The following is an 18,860-nucleotide window of genomic DNA, read 5'->3' as shown; positions in this document are numbered from 1 at the left end:
TAACAAATGGAGATTCCCTACAGATACTTAAAAGAGCAGCCAAATTACTCCCAAATGCAAGAATTTACCATGGCCTAGGAAGAAGGAGGGTTGTGGTTTAAGGAGGAACTACAGTATTGCATTATTCATGAAAAGGTCTGCTAGAGCAGAAGTCTCTGGTGCAAGCTTTCACAATGCTTGGAGGAATAGCATAAATTGTGACTAGGGTGTGAAATCTTCACTTGGCTCCTGACTACAGCAGACTCTAGATAGGGCTGATCTTATCTCAATTGTAAACATTGCCTGGTTCCTGCCAGTCTTTTGTATGCATTTCTCTGTTTTGTGTCAGATAACGCCAGTGTACCTTGGCTGATGTGTTACCTAACTTCTTTGTTTTCTTCTGTAATATGTAAGTCTGATGCTCACTTTGACAAATTACAATCAGATACAGCACTCCCTTGTGTTTGCGTCTGTTTGTCACTCTTTTCTCCAACTCCTGCCCACCTGTACTGGGACTCTGATTCTCCCGCAGAATTGAGGGGCCGACTGAGGCAGGAGGGAGTTGTTTTCTCAAGGCCCTGCCTCTGAGCACCAGGGTCCAAGTCTTTAACACATGAGTTTTGGGGAGAAAGTTTTGAGAATCATAATAGTATTTTACTAGTATTTACAACTAAATGATACTAAGCATTTTTTTTACAGCTTTTCTAGTCTCTTGCCTCTGTTGTAGCTCTACCCCCACAGAAGACAACTAGTTCACTTTCCATAATTGAACATGCTTCAGTTGCTTGCTTGTTCACCTATAGGCCTGAATGCTACTATATATAGATACAAAGAATTCAATATCCCAGTGTTTGTTAATGCAAACTTAAAGGGCTCCTGGATCTCAAACCACTCTCTGAATGTAAGATTTCAAGATGTTATATAGTCATTAGACTAAATGTACACCCCTAAATATCAATTATTTTAATCTTAAAATTATGCGTGGCAAAAGTGAGTTTTAGCAGATACACCTTTGAACTGTCAACTGTGTGTCACAGAGAGAAGTCTTAAGAGTTAGAAGGTATAAAGGGTCTCATACCTTGTGAAATTATTATTCACACAAAGCTCAAGATCCCAAATGGCCTCAGTGATTAGTAACACACTGGCTCCAGACTTTGGTTGGAGTGCCACCTACTGGTAGGAGATGTAAAACCCCACCTGGCTAAATGTGGTTCCACTTCTGTTAAGAATGTGTTTGTTCTTTCCTGACCTAGGTTAATTAATAACTAATCTTTCATGTGCAGCTCACTGTGAAGTATGAAGCCCTTCTCTGTTATTTGGAACAATAAACTGTCATCACACATGGAAAATGAAACTAACCTTCAATGTTTTCTCTAGTCTAGGACAGGGGAGATGGAAGGGCCTGCATATAAACATGAGGACCTACCTGTGTTCAGATCACTGGCACTCACAGGAGCTAGAGGTCGTTCAGTGAGTAGAGTGCTTGCCATCTGCGTACTAAAGATGAGAGGTCAGATCCCTAGCACCTACACACAAGACAGATGGCAAAGTCTGTAATCCTAGCATTCAGGGGATAGAGACAGGGGATAGAACCCTGCTGGTAAATTGGCTTAGATTTATTCTACCTGATTCATCAAGAGACCCTGCCTCAAGTAAAGTAGGGAGCTATTAAAGGAAGTGTCCAATGTCAACCTTTAGCCTCCATGTGCACCCACACATCCACATGAGGAAAAAGCCAAACAATGCAAAATGAGCCTAGCATTCTGTACTGGGGATGTGCACAGGACTGAGCCAGTACTGGGGAGGCAGACAGGCAGATCCTGGTGTATCAGTAAGAGCAACTGAAAAGGACAAAGGCAATGCATACATGAATAAACACGTAAACATACTATTGGCCCTTAAATTTTCTTTTAAAAATTCCCAGATGTTTAAGAAACATTTTAATAAATTATTTTCATTATGCATGTTATCTAGCTGCTAAAATCATTTTGAATGTATAGTGATATACACAGAACAGCACACATACTTGTTTGAGATCATAGTTGCAGCTGGTCTTCAGCTCTAATTCTTTCTGCCTCTGCATTTAATTTTCAGAGGTCCTTGCCTGAACATGGTTGGTGAACTGACAAAGAGGTAAAATATTTGAGACATTATAAAACAGATAACCAATGTTTTAAAAAAAGATATTTATTATTTACACCACTGAAATAGTCCCATAAGAACAATGTACATCTGTTCATTTAAAAGGAGCAATTCCTTCCAATACAAGAACTGTATAAAGCAATACTGTCAACATAAAACAACAGTCACATACATAGTTGCAGGCTTAAGCATTGCAAGTAACAGGTATTTTTAATCTTATGGCTAGATGTTTGCTGCAACGGTGTTAGCAGTTACAATGACACCTAACTGGAGTAGGCAGAGATGCTATCCATGCTTCTGAGAGTCGAGTTGGTGATGGTGCCTTTTTACTACCGTGGTAAACTGTGCTCATAACTAGTTTTAGGCAGAAGTGCTTCTACTCGCCCTTGTCCTGCAGTGTTATTTCAGTCTGCTTGTCCTGTCCCTGTCGTGTAGGGCACAGCCTTATCATGCAGATGTCCTTCATTCTTAAGGAGCACTGGCACACCTCCAGCTTCAGGATCTTCCGGGTAGACTGCAGGAGAGAAACTCTGACAGGGAAGGACAACTCTTGCGAGTTTTCAGCATAACAAACCAGGTCTTTACTGAGAAGCTCATCTGGGGTTTTTGGTGCTGCTTTTGGTTTTAAGGGGGAAAGCACTAGCTAGTTTAAAGACAGATTTGGTCTCAGACTCAGGCAGCTGATTATACAAGGAGACAAAAGCAGAAAAGCATAAGACAAAACTCATTTCCAAAGTTGCAAGATGACAATTGTAGATATATTTTTCTCCTTTTTTCATTTTCCTTTCCTTTTTCCATTTTTAGAGGGTTTGGGAAACACCTCAATAATTAATGCCAGAGAACAATTCTTCAAGAGTAAATTAACATAGAGGGAAAAGAACTTTTTGTTTGTTTGTTTGTTTGTTTGTTTAGCACTTTGTTTACAAAGCATTGGAAGACCACAGCTAGGCAGGCTGGCATCTGCTTCAGTGTCCAGCACAGCCGTGGTAACCCCTAGCAAAGAAACAGAGGTCCACAGACCTCAGGATCTTCAACTCTGAGTGTAACTGCTATCTACTGTCCTTGCTTCTTTGATAGATACCTGCAGGAAATGAGAGAAACTCGTCAAAACAGAATCAGACTAAGCTCAGTAAAGCAATATACCTCTCATGCCAAAGGACTTATTTCAGGGCGGACCTTTTAAGATGAGTACAGTTTATAATTACTTGTGGAGTGCTATGTTCCTCGTATTTCTCAGGCACAAAGTGAAGCCAGTCACCAAATCAGGCTGCTCAGATTTACAATTAGCCTTGGGAGGTTGTAAGCACCAGATACCACATCACACTGCCTACATTCCAATGTTACATAGAGTTGTGATTTCTAATTAACTCAGAGTTCATCTAAAGATCTAATTTTTCCTGCATATAGTGAAATAAAAGATACTAAAGGAGGGCATACATGAATGCACACATATCACACGTAAAATATATTAACAAAACAAACAATAAAAGGACTCTAGTCAAAAACATAGAGGAGAAGGCTGTAGCTCACACAGAGACCTTGCCTTAAAGAATCATGGTGGGAGGAGTAGGGAATTCAGAGAGCAAGGTGATTACTGTCCCAAGTGACTCCAGCTTCTCAAGTTCCTACTACTGGAATATTAAAGACCTGAAGGAATGTGGTTATGAAAAAGTTAGGGGCTAGAGGAAATACCTTTGAGGGGACTCCAGTAGACTGAAAAAGTGGTTTCAGACTTTCCCCACCTCATACAAAGTTCAGAGCAGAGTTTGGCACTGCCAGTGTGTTTTCACTCATTGGTCCCGAGAGTAAAGCGACAGAGTTAGCAGTTACCTCTCCCAGTACTTGTGATTCAGCTCCAGGAAGTCATCAAGCTTGGCTATCTCCTTGAGGTACTGAGTGAGCTTCACCAGCTCCTTGTCTTTATCACGGTTCAGATGAGCTTTCATAAAAGGCCTTATCTGTCAGAAAATGAACAAATCTCATCAAACTTCATCCTGTGGCAAGAAAGTTAACAAAAGCCTATGCTACTCCACCATTTCAGTCAGTTGCTGAGGCTAAAATACCAGTGCAAGTGACTCTCATACCACCTAAGTTTCTAAGAAGTTGTGGGTATTATTTAAGCTCTTCCACCTACCTATTCTATCTCAGCCTAACTGACAGCACAGCCTCTCTTAGCCTGGGGTCTGCACAGCCACTTCTCTCTAGCGATGCTGCTCACACTTCATGTCCTTCCGTCACCTGAGTGCTCTCCACTAACTCATTTCATTGCCACTGTCTATTGTGGACAGAGCCAGCTAAGATCTGAGCTTGGCCTGAGCACAGCAGGGTTATCTTTACCAGAGCACTCTCTCATGAGCTTTCTATCCTTCTCTCTTTATTTGCTGTGTGTCTGTGCATACCATATGCACACAAAGAGGACACTTGCAGGAGTCAGCTCTCCCCCTCCACCATGTGGATTCTGGGGAGGGAACTGCCATCATGTAGGCCCCACTCTACACTTCTATAAGCTGAGACTATTACACATTCATACCAGTTTTCTGCCACATTTTGTCATAAACATTTCACTTTGCCATTTATTTATACAGAGCAGTCTCCATAAAAAGGGCAGTCAGTTATGTTCTCCCAAATTGTAAGGTTGATGTATTTTCTAATATTAATATTTCATTTTAAAAGCATTACTTCAAACTATAAAAGTCAGGAACACAAACATTAGTGAGAGACTCAATCTTGACTATAATTATGAGTTATTTAATTTGACACACTTCTGAATGATTTCCCTAATAACTTTTCTTTTCTTAAGATCAGCTCAGACATGTTTATACAACTAAATATAGCCTTTCACATTTTACATTGAATTCTAAATAAAATGTTTGGGGTTTGTTTCAGAGTACTAAAAGACAGAGGACAGAGTGAGCACACTTGCTTCTCGCCCAAGCCGACAGGCTACATCTGTAGGGATAAACTCCAGGGCTTGTGTCACCATTCCTGAGACTTATACTCACTACACAGCTAAAACCAACTCACTAATTTATAAAGGCTTAAGGACCTACTTTGTACACTCCCATCCTTGTCTGTACTCAGAACCTAACTGGCTAAGTAGTTCAGGACAGAGAAAAAAAAAAAACCTCTTAGCACCAGGATATCCACAGCACAGCACATGGAGACATCCTCACTGCTGACACAACACAGAGCACCTCCGTGTTACACGTGCAGCTATGTTAGCAGCATCAGAAGCACTCGAGCTCTAGAGTTCTCCACCACAGGGTAAATATCTCTAGTTCCTACACAGATTTCATATGACTTGTGAGAAGATTATCACTGACCCAGGAAACAAGTCACACAGAAGTTGTCCAAATTCTGTCAAACACCCATTGCATACATGATTTTGAGCAAGTCTTGACTTTCCATCCTAGAATGAAAATCACGGCATATACTCTATATACACCTAAGCCTGATGGTCTAGCATGCTGCTCCCAGGCCACAAAACCGCATGTTCCTGTGTTAAATACCATAAGCAACTGTAGCACAATGATTAAGTATCTAGACAAAAGACACAGCACAGTCAAAACACTAGGCAACAAAGTTTTCCACTCTATTATCTTACAAGAGCAATAATAATACTCATCCATTATTAACTGAAAGATCATCTAAAACTTCAGGACATGCCACAGCTCAGGTTACACCCACCAGCTTAAACAAGTAAAGCCGCCTTACCTTCAGTCCATTTTGTGGATTCATTAGAAAATTTCTTCCTATGTCATCGAACATAATGGTGTTCTTTTTGCTGTAGAATTCAGAAAACTTTCCCCAAATGACACCAAGAGGCTTCACCTTAAAATAAAGGTTTATATTTAACTCAGTTGTATTAACAGTTCCCCCATCCTAAGGTAAAGGAAGCTCCTTCCTGCCTGGGGCTGCAATAGTAATCACCAGGCACCCTGTGAGCATCTGCGCATGTCCAACCCACCCAACCCAACCATAACACCCCATACAATTTTCATATGAAGATTCTGGGCAAAAGAGACTAATCAACAGCCACCTCTCTCAAGACCTTTCACTAGGAACTTCTCAGTGAGGACAACTACACAGCTCTGGAGTTGATAATCTCGGCATCTAATGCAAAATAAATCCATGGCTTTTGTCTGTGGTGTCCCTTCAGCTCTGTCTCTGGAGTCTCACTCTGCAGCCCAGGTTGGCCTTAAACTCCTATTCCTCCAGACTCTGCCTCCTCAGCACTGGAACACAGGTGGTTACCTCTGTGTCCCTTTGATTTTTGTCTTTAAATCATGATACCGGTGCCTGATTTCCACAGCATTTGATCCATGAACTTCAAAAAGCAGCAGAATTTTAATTCCTGGTTTTTAGGACTACAAAGGTTTCTACACAGATTTCCAAAAGTCTAACACAATGAAAAATGAAAGCAATGCTTCTCTATAAAAGGGTCATCAGCTCTGCATGAGATGGAGGAATAGCTTCCTCGGACAGTGGTTCTCAACCTTCCTAAAGTTATGACCCTTTAATACAGTTCCTCACGTTGTGATGACCCCCCAACCACACAATTATTTTCACTGCTACTTCATAACTATAATTTTGTTAAGTACTGTAATATATAATACTGTATATAATAAAACATCTGTGTTTTCTGATGGTCTTAGGTGGCCCCGGTGAAAGGATCTTTCAACCCTCAAAGGGGTCTTGCCCCCCAGGTTGAGCAATGCAGTCCTAGGAAGATGAGTTCAATAACTATAAACCTGACTTTATTTTGAAGAATAAATGCAAATGAATAAAACATTGAGAAAAATGCCTTAACTACATTTTAAAAAGCAGATTCTTAGTTAGTGGCAGGAATCCCACTCAGTGATGTCAGGACTCAGCAGCCAGGAGAGAAACGCTGTCCCAGGGGCCTCCGCTCCTCCTTGGTCTAACATGACTTTTTCTTCCCTATGAATTACTATTTAAATGTTGCTAAACATTTTTTTCACCTAAATTATTTTCTATTTGTTTATTCTTGAAACAAAACTGCCTAATTCCTGAGACAAGAATATAGAAACACAATAAGGCAGAATCTAGGGGTTTGCAGGGAACTTGTCTCAGGATGTTCCCGGACAAGACTGTTCAAAGACACCAGGACCGAACAAGACAAGATCCCACATCTGCTTGGAAATTAAGTCTAGCACACCCGTTCCCTCAAACATAGACTACTTTTTAAAAATTCGTTTTCTAACATTGCTGACCATAGAATAATCTGAAAATACAGAAAGGCACAAAGGAAATTTCCAAATCAGATACTAGACAGTCTGATTTATTTATCTCCAGGCTTGTTTTGTTTTGTTTTTTAAATAAAAAACTGCCTCAGCAAATTCACCACTAAGCTGAAGAGACTATATAGGACACAAGGCTAAGACCCATTCTCACTGGCCTGCCAATGCCACCTAGATACTCCTACTTGAGTCCTTAACTACTCTACTACATCAATGGAGTAAGAGGATTACAGCACACTGCACCAAACCCAGCTCTCATTCTTAGCCAAGGGCAGTTAGCTGTCCTTCGATGTACAACTATTACAACCCTGCTGTGCTTAGCATTTCCCAAGCTCTCTAACACTTAGACTGCAGAAGGTATGCAGTAGGTCATAATTCTACTTCTCCCTTGGTGTGTGCACTGAGCAAGTCCTCACATACTTAAGACGACTTATTTTACCTCTGACAGCACCCATGCTAACCTCTCTCCATTCCTAGGTTGTTTTCAAAAGGCATGGATGACAGGTCCCTTATCTCTCTAACCATGCCTGTTGCAGGGCCTTGTAGAAGCAGTCACTTGAGGAGTCAACCATATTAAAATTAGCCAATTTAAAGCCTGATCCTCTTCTCTGATGAACTGCTGGTATTTTCTAGGGGTACATGTGCAACCTGATCCCTGTACTATAGTGCAGCAGCTTCTTCTAGAGAAGAGTGAGCAGAACTTGCTTTGTTTCAGCATGCTTCTTGCTAATGTTCAGTGTTTTTCTCATCTACCTTGTCTGACAATACTTCACTGCCATTATCACAGCCTTGACGCAGTTCCTTTCTTGATAGTCCTCCAGTATCCTTAATTGCATCATTATAATTCATTTTTTAATTTTTTAAAATTAATTCATTAAATTTAATTTTTGAGATAGGGTCTCATTATATATAGCCCTCACTGGCCTGGAATTCACTATGTAGACCATGCCTAGCTTTGAACACAGAAAGATCTGCCTGCCTCCTAACCGTTAAAAATCTTTTAAATACTATGTCTCTGTCAACATTCAACTGTCATTTTACTACTTGTTCAGATGAAATTCTAAATTCTTTGTAGGTTTGTTTTTTTTTTTTTTTTCTGTCAGCTTCAATACAGAAAGTGCACTATCTGAAAGTACAGTCATCGTTGCCCACAGTCACAGACTTACGTCAATGAGCCCTCTCCGGGGCGTGTGCACAGTGATCATGGCCGCACTGTCCAGCATGAAGGTAATCTTATAGTTGGCATTTGTGCTCACACCCAGCTCCTATAACACAAACATTCATGCGGTGAAAATACAAATGTGGAAAATCCCAGACTTTCTGAGCATTCTAGTTGCAAAATTCTCAAGCCAATTTCTACAGCAATGGCAGCTACAGTTTGCTACACAACAGCAAAAGTACTGGTTTGCTGAACTGTGTCAGTGAGTAAACCAGAAGTGGATTCATTCCTAACTGACCATTTTAGAAATGAATGAGCTCGTCAGTATCACACACCAGAGCAAAGGGCAAAACAAACATTACTGCAAAATAAGGGCGGTAAAAGGGGCCTTAGCTTTTTCTGGTAAACAGCTTAGGCATTCAGATGAATCCACCATTAAGCAAGCTCACACACACCTCTACTCCCAAAACTGGCATTCTGTATCTACTAAAAGATAGCCAAAAGAAGCGAAATTTATTTTGGTTCTAGAACCTTATTCTGTCAAATGTGATTTCAAAGCATTGTGAAATGGCTTGTTTCTAACACTTACTTTCATTTTAGCTTCAATCCACTTCATATTTGTTGCAGCTAAAACATGAGGAATAATACAATACATATGAAAAGTTTTGAGTTTCATTTTTAAAAATTTTTTTCTTCTGAATAAATAAGCTTCTTAAGCAAGACCACAATTGTTAAAACATCATGAATAAACTTACTTTAGTGTGTCTTCTAAAAAGTATAAAACTTAAACCACTTTAATTTATAAGACAGAGGTGACCATTACAGTAAAACCCAGACTCCTTTTAAATCAGCCCTGCCACTATTTGTTCATTCCACAGTCAGTGTGAGACGAGTAAATCCCGTCTCTCTGGCAGCAGGGCAGCAGACCAGGCAATGCATAAGCACGTGGAGTAGCAGAGCACGCACACTAACTAACGTGTGGCAGACCAGTCAGGACTAATGACGATGTGTACTTTGTCAGGCTTCCAAATTAAGCTCACTAAGCCCAGCACCTTAAAAGGAGCAGAGACAAATACATACAGTCCCTCTTCATTCCATGTCTGCTCCCATAAACGCTGACTGACAATCACTGACAGGAAAGTCACTCTCATCTTTCCATGCTCTCCTGCTCTCAACTTGCACTTTCCATGCAGTAAAACTCTAAGTTTAAAGTGTCCTATCTACAATGAAAACATTAGTAAGAAAAAGTTAGCCTAGTACCTGTTCTACATGTAATTTATAGATGAAAAACAAGGAGATAGAGTAAAATACTTGTTCATTGTGAAGTAATCCTTGTATGTTAGCAGTGGTGCTGGTTACCACACGGGGACATCTATTCTTACAATCCATCTAAAATATAGGCCAGGTTACTACCTTGAGGTGAAGAGCGTGAGGCTCACAGAGATTACATGCCCTGCCTGATTTCACAAAGGATACACTTAATATCCTAGTGTGTTTAGCTCCAAAGTGAAGTACCCCTTTCAATCTACAACAATAAAATAATTTACCACTTATTTTTAAATATATGACTATAAAGGTTGTCTAAAAGTCTAAGTCAAACTTAGTGAAACTGACTTCCTTTTGTCCTATGTCATGCCAAAATGCTAAAAAAGAAAATTGCTTCAGTGAGCTCTCTTCTACCAAATTGAACAATAAAATCAGCACATTCTGATCATGTTTTTAATCCAAAGAGTTGTGAGCTCAGTGTCACTGAGCAAGGGAAAGACTCTGAATCACAAGGAAGGCAGCAAGGAAGCTTACAGACTGCACTGTCTGGCCTCTCATCAATGCCGACTGCACACTCTTATACTTGATGGGATCTTATTCCATTCAGGGAAACTCTCTGATTATGAAACTGCCAAAGAGCTTCAAGTGTTTATAGGGGGTGGGATGGCAATCAGTGCTTAGCTTCAATGATCAGGACATGGGAAGAAGATGTCAACTAAACTCAACACATGTCCTTAGTAACACTTAAGTTCCTACTGTATTGCGGGTCTGCGTGTACTTCAACGTCCAGACCTCAACCTAACAAGCCCTGCTTCTGTTGTGTATTCATTTTTCCTGAAGCAAGTCACACTGTCTTCATTCTGTCCATCACTAAGATTTATCTTTAAAAAAAAAAAAAAAAAGAAGTCTGTCTCGAAATATCTTGAAACTAGAGTAAAGAAAGGGAAGGAAGCACTGAAGTAAGGGCTTGGAGTATAGCTCAGTGCAGAGTACCTAGTGTACGCACAAAGCCCTAGTTCACCCCCAACTGCAAAAACAAATAAATAGCTACTTTTATTCTAACACCATGGTCTATTCTTATCCTATATTCACCTATGTCTAAGCAAATATACATGTACTTCATATAATAATGTAAGAAAGTCAAACATCATTTTAGAAATTTACTTAAAAAGAGAAAACATTTACATTTAACAAGTCTTTTTAAGTCATGCTTTATACAGTAGGATAGTATAAGTAACCACCTTATTTCCATAGAAATCTAATAAAGAAAATTAAGCTTACACCAAATAACAATGTCATAATCTTCATATGCAGATGTTAGAAATTCATGAAGATATGGTCTCATTAACTCTACCCCAGTCTCTGCACAAGACCTATGATCTAAAAGAAAGTGGATCATAAAAACATTATTAGTTTATTATCTGGGACAAGTACTGGGTATACAAAGTAGTCTATGAGCTACAATACACTCAGCTGCAAAGCACAGGAAACTGAAAGACACTGAGGACAAGTAGATGTTTTACAAAACACAGAATTTGACACCTGTGACCTGCAGCATCAGTAGACCAATTCTGTATAATGTGCAGCAAAGAGCACAGAGAATTCAGGCTTCCATGACCTGCTGGACACTTTTCTTACTGAGTTTGAATATTATTTACAATAAGGAACACTAAGGCCCCCATACTCACATACAATTATCATCCTGAGAAAATCAACTTCACTGCACAACAGTTGGTTAATTCTTAAACAAAGTGCACATTAAGTTACAAAACATTTAACATTTAGGGTTACAAGCAAGAAAATTCTAGCATCAGAAATTATTTATTGCCAGCACAAGAAGATAAAATGAATGCCTTTCTTTTTCGATTAAAATCAGTAATTTTAAATTTAAGAAAGGTGCCTGAATATACTTAAACAGAAAACAAGGGTAAAATATAAAACACTATTTTTAAAATAGTCCTCATAAAAGTTTATGGTTGGTTAAATTAGGTCACATCCATATCCAGTGCCCCACGAACACCTATGTGCATACAGATATTTATAGGAGGCTTAGCTGGGGTTTCTATTGCTGCAATAGACGACCATGAACACAAAGCTCTCTTACAGCTCTCAGGTGACGGTCCCTCATGGATAGAAGTCACAGTAGGAATTCAGGGCAGGAACTGTAGCAGAAGCCATGGAAGAATGCCACTTACTGCCTTGTTCCCATGGCTTGTTCAGCCTGCCTTCTTATAGCATCCAGAAAAACCAGCCTAGGGGAGGCACCACCCACAATAAGCAGAGGCCTCCAGTCAAGAAAACGCACCAGAGTGTTGCCTATAGGCCAATGATATGGAGACATTTTCTTTATTAAGATTTCTTCTTCCCAGATGACCCTGGCTTGAGTCAAGCTGGCATAAAAACTGGTCAGCACAGTGTGTGATTCATAGCAATAACAAAAAAAAAAAGATACATACAAACACATTTAAAAAAAACATATCAAACTATTAAATGTGGCCATCTTTTGTTCTTAAATTTTCAGGTAATGCCTTCGTTTGCTCATCTGTTATTTCCTAAAGTGAATGATTTGCTTCTGTAACAATAAAGGAAGCTTTAAATACTTCATGTGCACACTGAGATGCTGGGGGACAACAAAACTGTTACGGGTAAAAGAGCATGCAGGCACCTGGACAGACTCACCAAATAGTGTATAGTCAACATCCAGCACCAGGAGCTTCTTGCCCTCCCGGGGCGGGTTCAGCACCTCCACCTTGTACTCCTTGACTCTGCGAGAGACCTTCAGGAGGTTTTCCTCCCTAAGAGAAATGGGCAACAGGGTGACGACCTCCTCTCTTCCCACGGGACAACGTCTTTGAAGGCCAAAAGCACTTACCTATTTTCTACTTCAACTACTTCATCTTCAATGTCAAAATCATTGATGACATCATCATTGTCAGGAGGAGGACATAAGACATCTTCCTATTAAGACAGGAAAGTTGTGTTTCACCGTAACAAACAAGTATTGGGAATTTGAGCTCAAGCAAACATGGTGGGAAAATCCCACTGTTAACTGCTCATTCTGTATGTCCCGTGGGCAGATCTGCCATGTTAAATTTTACCACACTGGTTGCATATACTTATAACTAACTACATACTAAAATATCCCACTACTTAATTCTGCAGAGTTAATACCACACTCACTGTGCAGTTATTTTTCACTGATCATTAGATGGCAAGTTTCACCACAATTTAAACTACACTATAATAGTACGCGCACATCATCGCATCACAACACCTCCAAAAGTCATCTGGTAACAAAAGTAAACATTTACCAAGCTCTCCTCACGAGTTCCCATCATCATGATTTTAGTATTTGGTTTCAGTTTGAGAGCTCCAAGCTTAACATCATTTTCTGCAGGTTTGCCTACAAGACAAGCAAATGACTGTTTTCTCACCAAGGTTCAGGTGCTGAGTCACTATTCCATTACATAAAAGCCATACGTTGATTGACGGGTCTGATAGTTTGAGGTTTATTTTTTTTTCCCTTACATTAAAGAAGAAAATAAAAATCATTACTACTAAATATGTTATCTAGCACAGTAAGTCACAAGTCATACAAGGGTTGGGTCCCTGAGTCCCATCTGGCCCATTAGTGTACTAAGCAAAGCTCAAGATAAAGCAAGTGCTGTCTTAGAGGCCCTGAAGCCAAAGACAAACCTACAGACTCTCTATTCCTCCAAACTCACCTGTCAATGGCACAAAAGATACAGGGAAGCTAGGAAGGAACAATGCCAATAAAACATAATCTCCACTTCTGAAAGGAGACACAATCTGAGGAGAATATAAGGCCCAAGACATAATGAAAGGTAAAGTGCAGATGCCAGAAATAAATGATTCAGCTGGGATTTCTGTGCCTTAACAAGTAAATATCAACTGTCAGGGGAACCAACATCATCCAAACAGTGGTGGTATTTTCAACTAAGTTCATTAATCCAATTTTTACCACTTAAACAAGTTAGGAAAATAAAAAGAAATCTTTTAAAAAATTTTTTAAAAGATTTCTTTGAAAAAAAAAAAAAACAACCTACAATGGCATATATGAAACCTCCTAACTGTCAGCGTGGAAACCATGCAGTGGGCATTACCTTTGACTTTGAGCCCTAGTAGTTTCTGGCGCTCTGGGAGCACTCCCGTAAGGGTCTTGAGAAACTGCTTAAGATCCAGCACAGTATCATCTTCTGAGAGCGTGGTCACTGAGTATTCCTGCCCACCCCATTTCACTATGATGGGGAGTGCCATTCTTCACGCATATGAAGCAGGACTTTCTGTCGGAACAAAACACCTAGGAGACAGGCACATGCAAACGAGGAAATGAAAACTGACAGGTCAAACACAAACTTGTATGTGCAGCCTGAACTCTGCTATATAGTCTGATGGTAGAGATAACTGTGCCTCCTCAGAGAGGACCTCCCCGAATTCTACACGTGACAATTTTCCTACTTGTTTTGGCTTAACGTTAGTATTTCCTACCACTCTTTCAGACTCCTCCTCTTGTTCACCTAGAGAGGACCAATGAGCTACCTACCCTGCTGCTGTTTGGCTGGATGTATGCTGGAGAGGCAAGTCCCTCCACCACGGACATCTGTGTTCAATGAACGTTAGAGGCATTCATTAGCACTGAACCCTGAGCAAACTATCTGGGCTTAGAGTCTAGATTTCCCATTTACTATCTGACTATTTCGCTTAGCATATGCCTTTCCTATCTGCAAAACAAAGGCATACGATTTGTATATTAGGGTTCTTATGAAGAGTAAATCGGTTCACATTTCTAACTCACATAGTGCCTGGTAAACTCCGTACTTCTTAAAATAACTCAAAAGCTGAACGTTTATTATGTTTCAGGCAGTCCTAGATTATATACCACTATGTGTTTTAAGTTTTATGAACTGACCAGATGTACGAAGATCATCTCATGTAATTAAGGTGTCTGATAAGAATATCCCTCTTTGCCATTACAAAAACAGCTACATCTGCAATAGTGTCTGGGTGCAGTGGTTGTTTATGGGTACCCAGGTAGGAAAGTCTCTGGATAGTCATTTCTTCCATCTCTGCTTCGAACTTTGTCTCTGTAACTCCTTCCATAGGCATTTTGTTCCCCCAGCTGAAAGGAGCCTGATATAGCTGTCTCCTGAGAGGCTCTGCCAGTGCCTGACTAATAGAGAAGTGGATACTCACAGCCATCCATTGGAAAAAGCACAGGGTCCCTAATGAAGGAGCTGAAGGGGTTTGCAGCCCCATAGGAGGAACAACAATATGAACTAACCGTATATCCAGAGCTCCCAGGGACTAAACCACAAGCCAAAGAAAACACATGGAGGGGACTCATGGCTCTAGCTGCATATGTAGCAGAGGATGGCCTAGTCGGTCATCAATGGGAGGAGAGGCCCTTGGTCCTGTGAAGGTTCTATGCCCCAATATAGGAGAATGCCAGGACCAGGAAGTGGGAGTGTGGGTAGGTTGGTGAGCAGGGCCAGGGGTTAAGGGGATAGTGAATTTTTGGAGGGGAAAACTAGGAAAGGGGAGAACATTTGGAATGTAAATAAAGAACATATCTAATTTTTAAAAAAGGAAAAGAAACAGCTACATAATCTACTCAACATGCGCAAAACTGGTGTTGGTTCCCTGACTAAATCTCACCACATCCTAAATCCAGTATGTCATAGCTGTCTAACTCAGAGTCCATCTACAGGAGTCAAAGCATCAAACTGTAGGATTTTTTTTTTTTTAATGCGCTCATACAGATCCAACCACAGAAATGTTACATGGCAGCTGCTATTCTCCCTAACAACTAAACACAGGTTGCTTGTCCCATTAAGCTGTCAACACTTATAACCTCACTTCCTTCATGGGTCAGAGCACTGAGTTCCTGAATCTCAGACCACTGGCGTTTTTGCAGCGCTTTCGCATGGGTGATGAAGTATTTGATCACATAATTCATGTAATCATTACAACCAATTCTGAGAGAAGGTAAATTTTAATTAACAATCTGCAAAGACTTAACATGGAAAATCTATTACTGTGCTTCAAAAAGCGTACCAAATCCATATTCACATTGGCTTCCCCGTTTCCCTTTAGAGTCCCACTTAGACTTACTTACTCATGTTAATGTTCTGCATAAAACCTGCAAGCATGCTAACTTAGGACAACGATGCCACTTTAGGCAGAATCTGCCCTAAGAAGTTTTATGACCTTGGCTAAAAAGGCATGTGGGGGTCAATTTGAAATCTGTAAGACACAGAAACAGGAATGATTGTTCGTAAGAGCTAGGAAGGCTTCTAGCTGTGCTGAGCTGTGCTGAGCTAACCTGTGCTTGGACTGGCAGGGTAGTCTGGAGACCATCAGAGTTTTTTGACCAGTGGTTCTCAACCAATACCACTGACTTAAATTTGACGAAGACTTCTTGGAAGTATCATCAGAGTAAGGAAAGGGAACTAACAATGTCCACTTTAACCAGTCTTTTTCTACCACCTCTGAAGCATGCCTAAGGCTGAGCATGCAACTCCTCTGGGCTCTTCTGTTACCGGTTTTAGAAAAACCTGCCAATGGGCCCCATGCACTTAACAACAGGCACTACTTCATAAAGAACTTGTGCCACAAATGGTAACAAGTTGACAAATGCCCCAAGACCCTGGGCATAGGAAAAAAAGGTTATACAAACCTTTCCCGCTTAAGTTTTTAAAACTTTTTTTAATTTTTGAATCTCACTTCATCACTACTGAGAATCATGCAGGACAAAAAAGCATGGGCATTTTTATACTTTCTCATACAATTCTAATGGTTTATCACATTTGTCCCCCAAATTGGGGGGTGGGGGTGGGTGGTGATGGCGATCCAACTCAAAGAGGACATTTTTATGGCATATGTAATCAACGTATGTTTATACTGGAGTTCTGCCTAACATCCTGTGTTGGGTTTGCCTAGTCTCTTACCTCTCTGGCCCTCAGCCTTCCAAACCCCGAGATGAGTCAGTTCACATGTATGTGTTTTGATAAGCGCTAACACCTGACTGCATTTGATAAGCCGTGAGGAGCTAGGAGAACGGTAGCAGTGAGGGCTGAGCACGTTAACTATCACTATCTTAATCTTCACAATCCTGGACTAACAAGCGACCTCACTGTACAGATTAGAATCCTGCAAAATAAGTCACAGCGACTCTCGCCCAACACCGCATCACGAAAAGCAGCCAACGGCGGCAATTTCAAAAGTGACAGTGTGAACTTTTCATCCAGCCCGGCAAGAGTGAGCGTGCGGTGCTGGACCGCGGGGGCCCGCAGGAGCCGCGCGGGGTGCAGCCGGGACTGCCCCGGGAGCATCCCAAGACAGGCAGAGACTCAGAAACAAGCTGCCTCGGACGCCTTCGACAACCCGCGTGAGGGGAGGACAAGACAGACCCTGCAGGAGCGGGGGACGAGGCCCGCGGACGCAGAACATTCTGGGACGTGGGCAGCCTTGGGGTCAGGTGAGAAGGCCGGATGCGAAGGCGGCGGCCACGACCCGCAGCGCGCCGGGACAGGGGCCTCTGGGGGCCAGGCGGGACAGCTGCGGTCCCAGCCCACCCGGACCACAGCGAGACAAACCACGGGGCGCATGCAGTTCAGTGGCATCCCCCGGCCGCAGCGTCGCCTTCACAGGCAGGCGCGCCGGAGAACCCCGCGTCCTCTCACCTGGAGCGCGGCGGAACCAGCTACAGCGGACGAAAAAGCCGGCCGCAGCGGAACCTAAGGAGACCGGAAGCGAGGGGCGGGACCGGAACCGGCGGGCGGACCGGAAGTGTGGTTGAGACCGGAAATGTATTGTAGGGGAGGGAGAAATGCGGCTGCCGCTTGTTTGGTTTCTCCTCCGATGTGACGCCTGCGGAGCCCCGGGCGGCCGAGTGTTTTCCAGACTGTGACCTCTGTGAAAGAGACCCCTCAGGGTTCCTGGTGGCCGCCGCCGGCTGTTCTGCGCATGCTCCGGCCCGGTGGCGATTTTTTTTTTTTTTTCCACCAGAGCTGAGCTTTGCGGAGCCCTGTGACTCCTGTGGCAGTGTCGCGTTCCGAATGAAGCCGACTTTGAGGACTGAAGAGGAGACTTTTCTAGAGACGCAAGGAGCCAGGAATATAATTTGCCCACTCCAGGGGAAAGCCGGCCAAAGTGATCCAAACACTCAAGGAACAAATATCCGTGTGACAACGGTGTTCCAGATCTGTGTGTCGGTCGGCTCCACCCACTCGTGCCTGCTTTGCCTCCTTCTTAAATGCAAGGAAAGCTAGTTCTCTTTACAGAAGAATGCCATGCTTTCATAGAAATAAATGCTGCAGCGTTCGAAGACACCGAGAGACCGGAGACTCCATTTAAATTATAGTTAGCCGAGTTTTTCTTCTTAAGCAGCCGCTCTCTTTAGTTCCGGTGAGCTAAAACAGGAAAGGGGCTTTTAAAGGCAGGTTACAATTACTTCATTTCTGTGGGATTGACAGGTATGTGAGGAACTGCCTCACTCCCCCTGTGCGTGATGATGAGTGGAGTTCGCAGAAATCAGAGCCAGCAATTAATCATTTCATGGCAGTTTTCCAATTCTGGGGAAGGGGCAAGGAGTCAGAGTTGCTAGGAACTTATCTTTTCGGAATTTAGAATGGGTGCCTCACATAAAGTGGAGTTTTTCTTAGCTATCAAAGTAGTCTCCATCTGAACTCCTGGAGGCGGCTCATGCCTGTAATCCCAGCTGAGGCAGTAGGATAGTGCATAAGTTTGAAGCCAGCCTGGGCATAGGGAATTCTAGTTCCAGCCCTGGGATACAGACTGAAACCCTGACTCAGACAGAAGAAAGCCTCAACAGTACCTAACCCTTCTCATCCATTCAAGAAATTCCCAGTGTTACTTGTTATGCAAAAGAAAAAGAAAAGAAAAACCTAAAAAGTAACTTGAAGAATGTTTAAATCATCAGCCTCTAGATAAGTGTATCTGATACTTTTTTAAACTTCAATTTCAAATTCAATCTCAGAGACCCGTAAGAGGCATGGCCACCTCTTGACAGT

General features: G+C 41.8%; 1 protein-coding gene across 1 annotated transcript; it reads right to left on the bottom strand.

Annotated features, from left to right (window-relative positions):
- Window positions 1–2,156: 2,156 nt before the first annotated feature.
- On the bottom strand, window positions 2,157–17,609 carry Ublcp1 (ubiquitin like domain containing CTD phosphatase 1). Its single transcript, XM_021176768.3, has 11 exons — window positions 17,511–17,609; window positions 13,932–14,128; window positions 13,119–13,210; window positions 12,680–12,765; window positions 12,487–12,602; window positions 11,089–11,187; window positions 9,131–9,168; window positions 8,549–8,647; window positions 5,836–5,952; window positions 3,952–4,079; window positions 2,157–3,202 (listed from the first exon to the last, which is right to left on the bottom strand). Exons 2-11 carry the CDS (start codon window positions 14,083–14,085, stop codon window positions 3,175–3,177), a joined length of 957 nt encoding a protein of 318 aa, XP_021032427.1. The 5' UTR covers window positions 14,086–14,128; window positions 17,511–17,609; the 3' UTR covers window positions 2,157–3,174.
- Window positions 17,610–18,860: the final 1,251 nt, after the last annotated feature.

The sequence above is a fragment of the Mus caroli genome, unplaced genomic scaffold (genome assembly GCF_978045245.1).
Source record: "Mus caroli unplaced genomic scaffold, Mus_caroli_1 scaffold_13, whole genome shotgun sequence".
Taxonomy (NCBI): domain Eukaryota; kingdom Metazoa; phylum Chordata; class Mammalia; order Rodentia; family Muridae; genus Mus; species Mus caroli.
The sequence above is the reverse complement of the archived record's forward strand: the minus strand, read 5'-3'. Positions and strand labels throughout refer to the sequence as shown.